Genomic DNA, 9,175 nt, shown 5'->3' with positions numbered 1-9,175 from the left:
GCTCCCCTGGCTGCTCTTCCTTCCTGCCTCCTCCTTTGTCCCAGCATTCGTACAGCCATGTGTGAACTTACCAGGGAATTAAATTTGTATGAAACTACATTTTGTCACATTAGCTTCCAAATTGGGTCATTTTCTTCATGTGGTTCACTGTGTGGCTGGGCAAATACCCTGGTTGTACAAGGAGGAGGGAGTTGCACAGAGGTGGGAGTTAGCACCCAAGGGAGTTAGGATGAGGTTGGCATTTCTTACTTTCACCAAGTGCATTGCCACCAAGTGGCAACAGGGAGGTCTAAATAAAATGTTTGGTTTCAAATTAATGCTTATTGACACCCTTTCCCATAAGCTGCAGCCTAAGAAGGTCTCTTGCCTTCATTTCACTGCTTAGTTCTTTCTCAAGGCGGTTGCGTCTCCTTTTCTTGCAGTCATGCAAGTGAAGTTGCTCTTTCATCTCTGTTCTCTGAGCTGATTATAAAAATCCCCTTCCCTCACTGCTGTCCCTTTCTTCCCAGGCACCTCCCTTAACTTAAAATCTTCTCAAGTTAAGTAATTGTAAAGGGTTCTTAATAGTATTTTCTCTGAAGGATGAGGGATTAATAATAGAATTCTGTTTTTTAGTGCAGTAGCAGAAAACAGGTACTGTTTCATGTAAACTCTTTGTAGACTGCCAACTTGTGTTACCTCTGCTGTGTTCTGTGAATTTTCATTTTTAACAGCATTCTCTCTTTGCTTTGGAGAGTTGTCAAAACAGTTACTATGCAAACAATTTTATTTAAAGTTGATTATTTGGGTCACTTTTTTCCTTCCATGCTAAAGATCATTGGGATTCTTTGAGCTTTTCTCTTTTCCGTAGAGTGTAAAAGGCAATGTAATTCATAATGTTAAAACAAGATGATAGTCCTACAGACAGGGCATCTGTTACAATTGTTTAACACTACAGAAGTCTTCTCAGGGGTTTTTTTGTGTTTTTTTTTTTTTTTTTCTGGCGGGGGGGATCGTTGGCTTTAAGGCAGTGGTGAACATTACTGTGTTCCAGAGACATCGACACAGCTTTGTTTCCTCCATTATTGTCCAGTGCTAACTCTTTTTTAAAATATCACAGGAATGTATTGGCTTAAGACCTTACAGTCCGTGGTATCTCTACACCATGTTTACAGTGTGCTCTAGACATCTCTCTAAGGCATAATTTATTTCAAAATCCACTTTTTCCACAAGTAGTTCTTTTGCAGGTCCGATTTAGCCTCCCCCTCTTGTAGCTGATGTCTTGAAGATGTTCTCCAGCCTGACTTTGAATCTCAAAATAAAAATAATGCAAATCTAAAAGATTCAATTACATAATAATAATAGTAGTAATAATAATAATAATAACTGCATTACTATGTAAATTAAAGAAGTTTAGAGGAATTCTGTAGCAGTGCTGGCAGTACAGGAGCTGTCCTTCTGCTGGGCTTTAGTGTAAGGTGGAATGGGCTCTCAGCTGTTACATTATTGGGCAGTTTCAGTCCTGGTTCACTCCTAGGCCCAGCAAGTTAAGAAAAATCCTGCGTGTTGGATCGCATCCAGGCAAGTCAGTGTATTCTGTCTCTGTTGCTTCTCTTTCCCTGAGCCAGTTGCCTCTAGAACATTTGGATGAAATCCAGATCTGGAGAGTGACTGTGAGAGTGAGTCTGGTGCTCTGGATCTTGTCCAGGAACGGGGAAGGATGCTCTCTGTGCGGTGAGCCTGTTTCCTCCCTGAGGCAGTGCCTAATGCTCTGGACTGATTCCAGGCATGGGCAAGCTGCAGTTGTACAGGAGCCAGAGACAGCAACACGGCCTTGACACTCCTTCAGCAAGGGTTCACAGTTGCACAGTAATGAATACCACAAAGGTCAGCTGCCTGAGCTCTCTAGGAACCTCCCTCTTTTCCTCTTGAGCTGTAGCTCCATGGCTTACCCATCTGTTTTTCATCCATACTCGCCTCGTTCTTTGCTCTTAACGTGGCACCCCTGTATGAGGGGATATTTGCAGCCAAGAGGTAGGCTTGCTGGGATGTAATCTAATTGGTGTGCTGATAATCAGAACAGCATTGACTTCTCTGTCACACTTAGTTAAGGTTCCTGGAGTTTAATTGCTAGCTACGAATGGACATGCGTATTGCTTCATTCCCAGGCACACCTCTAATGCTGTTAACTGCTTTCCATGTGCAGTGCTTCTGTTGTGAGCTTTTTTCCTTTTCCTAAGCTTGGTAGCTGGTGGGGAGGGATTGATTTATCTAAGTTATATCAAAGGGTTAACCTTACTAGGTAAACAAATTGCTTCTGGGCTCACTGGTGGTGTCGGAGAAGGGAAGAAAGGACTATATTAATTCAAGCTTTGCTTTCTTGGCTGTGCAGATTAAGAATGAGAACTGTGGCTTAGAAAAACTGTATTCCAGCTTTGTCTACAGTTTCTCATTTGAACTGAGCTTCCACCAATTTAGCAAACTCCTGGAGTTAATTTTCTTGCCTCAGAAAATTTCTGGACAGACAGAGTGTGTCAGGCACTCGGACGTTTCCACATTTCTCTTGAAAGACATCACAAGCTTAGTCCTTCCATGAACTGTCACCACCACTGTAATTGAATAATTAGAACAAAAAAGCAACAGAAAAAAATATTACCTGTCTTCCAGTTAGTTTAACTGTAGCTTTACCTTGAACTTGTTAGTGACATCTAGCTAGCCATTTCCCAGATTCCCAGGTTCCTGCAGCTGGACTCCTGTAATTTTTTTTAGACCAGTTTCACTATCTGCTACATATTCAATGAAAACTACTGTCAGATGGTAGCATGGTGATGTGTATGAAAATGTCTAGTTCAGTCCCTGAGGGGCAGCATGGAATCCCAGAGCTGTCATCCCACATGAATACGTGTGGCCGCTCCGTTTCCAGTTTTTGTAGCCAAGATGAGGAGCAAACATGAGGCAAATGAGCTGCTTTCAGGCTGCTGGAGGTCGCTGTTCTGTAGAAGTGCCACGCGCCGCTGTCGTGGCTCAGATCATCCCGTCATGCTGGACCTCCTCCTTAGCTGGCCTTATTTCATTTTCTGCAGGTTGTTAAGCTAATACTTTTTTATCACATGGATTTGCTTTTATGAACTGCTCATCATTGTGCTTCCATCTGTTTTTAGTCCACAAAACTAAAGAGCTCTTGGTGTTACTGCTGAGGTAGGCAGCTGAGTGGGTTTTTCCAAAGCCTTGGCGGCATGTTGGCAGGTGGAGGGAAGGAACAAGCCTTTCCAATCTTAATGTTTCACTTTGTTTTTCAGGTTAGGCTGTTGAGATAAAAAAGCGGTGGACATTCGTGACTGAATGGAATCTCTCCCACTGTGCAGCCATGCCCCCTCTCGACGTGCCTGCCAATGCCAGCACTTCCTTCATAAATTCTTACATCACACTCAAGACTGATGACATCACAGAATCTGACCAAGGAGTCTGAACCAGCTGTTTCCATGGACACAATCTCCATAGTGACAGTGGGAAGGGGAGGGGGAAAAAGGAAACAGGTGGGGGGAATTAAAGAGGGAGGGATAAATATATATATATATAAAGATCTATTTTTTAGTCTTGAAAGACATTGTTTTAAATGAAAGGTGCGCTATATCCCTTTTGATGCTTTTGATTAAAACTAACAAAAACCCATATAAATTAAAAAAAAGAAAAACAAACCACAAAACAGCCAGTAGCTAAAGTAAATATTAAATCCAAAATGAAAGCAAAGCTCATGGAGCCTAACGTTTTGTGGGAAAGATAGCAGAACTTGGAGTACTCCAAACAGGACTTGACTCCCTTTCTCTTGCTTTCTTTCTCACAATGAGTTCAATCTTAAAAGGCAAATAAAACAAATTGTAGGGGGTGGGAAGAAGTCTTGGATGGTTGCAGGTGATGGGGTGTCAGTACTTGTGTATGTGTGGGGTAGGGAGCTTACCTTTTTTGAGAAACACTATATACTAATAATGGAATCTTGAAAAACATCTATGACTTGAGAGATTAATGAAGAGGTAGCTGCTGCTTGGTATATCCCATACACCTTGTTCATGTGGGAACATCTGTTCTGCATGGGGAGGGGAAAGACTATCTGCCCTTTGTGGCAACAACATGCCCCCCCAACCATTCCAAGAAAGCTGCCTTCAGTTTTGAAGGCAGGTGGGAGGAAGATATGGCTTGCCTACCAGGTTTGAGAACTAGAAAGGAAGTCTAAAAGTTGGTGGAGTCAATGTAGCTTCAAACTGATGAGGAATAATCCACTTAGCCCCTTTTTTATGTTTTGCTTTTCCTAAGGAAGGAAGAGGGAATGCCAGTGTAACAGCCTACACTATATGGTTATTTGGAGTGGGGTTTTTTGTAAATTATATTATTTTAAAACATTCGGATTTAAGGAACAACAAGAAAAAAACACTTTTTTTCTTTTTTCTTTTTTTTTTTCTTATTAAGGCCTTAAGAAAGGGGTTAGTGCATCTTTCAGGGGTCACTCTGCCATGGGAATAAAATAGCTGTTTCACAAACAGTTTTATATAAAAAAAGCTTAAAAAAACCAAAAAAAACTAATAAACTTCATTTTAACCTTGTCTCCTTTTGTTTTGTGCGAACTTGATTTGTTTAAAAGGACAGAGAGACAGTACTATCTGCTGCTTTTTGGTTTCTTTGCCTTCATCAGTTCTGCCTTCAGTGGTGACCTTCTGAACTGGCCCAGCAAGAGGAAGACCACAAAAGCTTTTAAAAATTAAAGCTTAGGATTTGTTTGATGTTCAGAGATAAGGAGCCAATGACTGGATGACTTTTCTGTTTGTGTGAGTTGGTGATGTTTCACCAGGTCACTGACTTCTTTGGCTCACAGGATGGTAGCATCTCCTAGCGATATCAAACAGCCTGGTGTTTACTGGGAAGTCACTAGAGATAGGGATCAAACCAGCATGACTTGGATAAAGAAGTGGGGTTGATACTGTGGGGAGGGAAGAACTATTTTAAGAAGTTATGTACTGGATGCTTGCTCAACTACTCGCATTTTAGAGTATTCAGCACATAAAAAAAAAATATCTATGATAGCTCATATTAAGATATCTATTTTAACTCTATTTTTAAAGGATCGATTTAAAGATTTGGGAGATAATTTGGCAGTTATTTATTTCTAGAAGTTGCTACTCTCACTGATAAGTATTTGGAAAGAAAGGGCAGTCTTCTGCTTACTCCTTTCCCAGTAGCAGCTACTGAAGTTAGTATGTCCTTCTACATTAAGAAATAGACCTGTTGTGATAAATGTCACTAATGTGTCCTGAATTGGTGCTGAAAATATTTAACTGCTGGTGTAGTCAGAAAAAAATCATTTTTAGCATAGTTAATGTGATTGAGTAAATGACTTCTTTTCAACTGAATAAAAAATGTCTTTTTTTTTCCTAGTGTCTGTTCTATTCTACCTACTCTGGAAAAAAAACAAACAAAAAAAACCCAAACAAAAAAAAAGGAATTACTGCATTGATTTATGTTGGTGAAGACTCAGCTTTCTAGTACTACAACAGCAGAGGACCGTGGTGAAGCTGCTGGATTTGATACTTTTGGCTTTTCAGGGTGGTGTCACACTGGAGGGAGGTTTTTGGGTAGCTGGGAGGGAGCCTGGGAGCTTTTCCTTGTGGGTTCTCTGCGGTTGTTTTGGAGGTTCATGAGCTCCTCATGCACCATGGTTGGAAAGCAGTGGGAGTTACCTAAAGCAAATAAACAGTTTCACACTTGACTCCATGAGAAATGTTTCTCAGCGGAGAATGCTTGGAACCCTTCCAGTGAGCTGCTGTGTAGCCCCTTGTCGGCCCTGTTGGAGGTAAGGGGTGTCCTCTCTGGTAGAGAGAGGTCTTGCAAATTGGTCGTCTTTGCAGGTCAAGTCTTGACAGAAAGCAGAGCTGCCACAATTCTCTAAAACCAAGCCAGGAGGAATCTAAAACAATGTGTAATGGCTTCTTGGGAGAACCCAGAAATGACCCAGAGCACTCAAAATCCAGTTGGAAATAAAAATTTCTTTTGGCTCAGAAAATATGAAGTGACCTGAAAGTGATTGTACAAAATGCTTATCAGCTCCATCTTGCAGAAGCAATTAAGTTTGATATCATGGATACCCCAAGCTTGAAAGAAATAAATTACTTAAATCTTGGCTACTTCAGAATTCGTGGAGCAGAACTGACCCACAGCCAGTGCAATAAGAAACAGAGATATCAAGAAGAAAATGAGTGGCCTGCAGGCCCCTGGGAATTACCTGTTTGGATGAGGAATGAATTAATGAGTGTTTGGATAAGGCAGCTCCTTTTCCAAGTATTTCTCCACACTGACTCCCATCCAGTATCTCTGAGAGAGACTTACCCGTTTCCTGGGAAATGTAATGATGCTTTAACAGCATTTGCAAAGTGTGTGGTTGCCATGTCAAAAGGAAGCTCCAGCAACTAACCCGGGTCTGTCAAAACTGCTGAACAAGGTGAAAGAAAAAGATGAATTCTTTCCATAAAGGCTTTGCAATGGACTCAACATGCAAAGGATGTCTTATCAGTACAAGCTGATCAGTGTTCAGCTGGAGATGAGGGTAAAAGAACTTTTCCCACAGGAACTGGGATACATACAGCAAGCATATCTCAACACCAGGAGCTGCTGATGGATACAGTTCTTCATGGAATTTTATTGCATGTGCGATCTACCCTTGGCAAGCAGAGGACTGTAGAGTCTGTGCAGTGCAGGAGAAAGCAGCCTCAGCTGCCGCTGTAGAAGGTGGTGGCCATCCTCCCTAACCTGTGTATCACATAGGTATGGATGGGAATTTTACCTGGGTTTGTGATGTTCCTGAACCTTTTGAATCAGTCTTAGAACAAGACAAACTGTTGATGTCTAACAGTACAGAAACAAAACATTAAGGGGTTCAGGGCAAAGCATCTGCCAAAGAATGCTGTGCATCTAGTTCATGAATTCCACCTAATGCCAAGCTAAAGAAACACATTTTTGGTGGGACATGCATTTTAAAAAAAAAATAGTTTGTCAAGATATAGACAATTAAATAACAGCTGGGGTATTTTGACTGGTTAATGTGCAGTGTGAACTGTAATGTACATAGGAATGTAGCAAAGAGAGAATACCTTTAATTAAACTGGTACAGTTGCAGAAAGAACACTTTGGGGCTGAACTTGACATAACCTTTCTAAATTATAATGTCTAATAATAGTGTTATTACAGCAGGAATTAAGTTAGGCCATTTTGAGTGCAGTGTCTGTCCTGGATGTGGTGGAAATACTTGGTAGAGGGACACAGAATTGGTTTGTCTGATCTAGTCCTGGGCTTACCAGAATGACAGGAGGAAGTAGTTGTATATCTAAATGTGTAGAAAATTGAGTTTAAATATCAGATCTATGGAAGTGGAGCAGGATGGATCTGTATGGTTGAGGATGAATAAATCATTGTTCGTCTGGATGGTTTTTTTATGTGGTTATAGGTTGTATGAAAAAGAACAGGTAATCCAGGTTCAGTTACGGATGTGGAAAATACAAAGATGTGGCAAATGTGGCTGTACTGGCTTTCCTATGAGAAGCTGAAAGTGTAGTCGCAGCCTTAGTTTTGGGTTAGCAATCTGTTGTGAAACAGGATGAGATTCTTGGCTTGGCTGTGTAACGTTTCTAACAAACGTGTTTGGTTTTGTTGGGTTGGTTTTTTTTTTGAGACAGAGCTACTGCAGTACATAGTGAGTCAGAATTTATTCAATAAAGGTAGAAGGCAGAAGTCACAATGAGAAAACTGGGAAACCAGTAAGTCCTGTACTTTATGGCATTGCTGCATGCTGAAGGGAGTTTGGCTCATGCATGTCACTGAAAAACTACGTCCATATGGATAGCCTGCCTTATCAGCTCTCCAACTAACCTGTGCTATTCAGCTAGATGTGAAGGAAGGAAGGTTTCCTTACAGCATAAATGTCAGTGAACTAGTCACTGTCAGTATCTCTATATGTGAGTGTTTAATTTTTTGTTCTTCATGTATTTTTGGTTGGATCCAAAAGGTTCACTCCTGTCAGCTGGAAAGTGACAAGGGTGCTGCTTACAGAGTCTTCTTGTGAGATTTAATTTCTTAAGTGGGACCCACATCCTAGTAGTACCTCTACAGAAGGACGCCAGAATTAGAGGAAAAGCACTGCTTGTTGGCTGGCTTCTTTCATGGAGCTATACTGAGAGCCACGATTGCTTCCCCTTCCCCTTGTCCTCTAGAGGTTTTTTGTAATTTATTCATTGAATCATAGAATCCTAGGGGTTGGAAGGGACCTCGAAAGATCATCTAGTCCAACCCCCCTGCCAAAGCAGGGTCACCTAGAGTACATCACACAGGAAGGTGTCCAGGCGGGTTTTGAATGTCTCCAGAGAAGGAGACTCCACAACCTCTCTGGGCAGCCTGTTCCAGTGCTCTGTCACTCTCACAGTAAAAAAAATTCTTCTGATATTCACCTTAAACCTCCTATGCTCCAATTTGTATCCATTACTCCTTGTCCTATCGCTGGTCATCACTGAAAAAAGCTTAACTCCATCTTCTTGACACTCACCCTTTACGTATTTGTAAACATTGACGAGGTCACCCCTCAGTCTCCTTTTCTCCAAACTAAAGAGACCCAGCTCCCTCAGCCTTTCCTCATAAGGGAGATGTTCCACTCCCTTAATCATCTTTGTGGCTCTGCGCTGGACTCTTTCAAGCAGTTCCCTGTCCTTCTTGAACTGAGGGGCCCAGAACTGGACACAATACTGCAGATGCGGCCTCACCAATGCAGAATAGAGGGGGAGGAGAACCTCTCTTGACCTACTAACCACACCCTTTCTAATGCACCCCAGGATGCCATTGGCCTTCTTAGCCACAAGGGCACATTGCTGGCTCATGGTCATCCTCCTGTCTACCAGGACCCCCAGATCCTTTTCACCTACACTGCTCTCCAGCAGGTCAGCCCCCAACCTGTACTGGTGCATGACATTTTTCTTCCCCAAATGCAAAACTCTACACTTGCCCTTGTTAAACTTCATCAGGTTTTTCCCCGCCCAACTCTCTAGCCTGTCCAGATCTTGCTGAATAGCAGCACAGCCTTCTGGTGTGTCAGCCACTCCTCCCAGCTTGGTGTCATCAGCAAACTTGCTGAGGGTACATTCTGTACCCTCATCCAGGTCGTTGA

The 9,175-nt window shown here is 41.9% G+C and overlaps 1 protein-coding gene across 5 annotated transcripts in view; it reads left to right on the top strand.

Moving 5' to 3' along the window:
- TCF20 (transcription factor 20) overlaps positions 1–5,567 on the top strand; it is a 168,598-nt gene extending 163,031 nt beyond the window's left edge. For 4 of the 5 annotated variants that reach the window (XM_051636905.1, XM_051636889.1, XM_051636843.1 and 1 more), the window contains one exon: positions 3,279–3,855. In XM_051636905.1, coding sequence (XP_051492865.1) covers positions 3,279–3,296 — 18 coding nt within the window. In that variant the 3' untranslated portion in view covers positions 3,297–3,855. Of the gene's footprint in view, positions 1–3,278; positions 3,856–5,406 lie in introns of those variants that run through there. The other variant, XR_007891313.1, reaches the window with a different exon arrangement.
- The last annotated feature ends 3,608 nt before the right edge of the window (positions 5,568–9,175 follow it).

The sequence above is a fragment of the Apus apus genome, chromosome 1 (assembly GCF_020740795.1).
Source record: "Apus apus isolate bApuApu2 chromosome 1, bApuApu2.pri.cur, whole genome shotgun sequence".
Lineage (NCBI taxonomy): Eukaryota > Metazoa > Chordata > Aves > Apodiformes > Apodidae > Apus > Apus apus.
The sequence above is the reverse complement of the archived record's forward strand: the minus strand, read 5'-3'. Positions and strand labels throughout refer to the sequence as shown.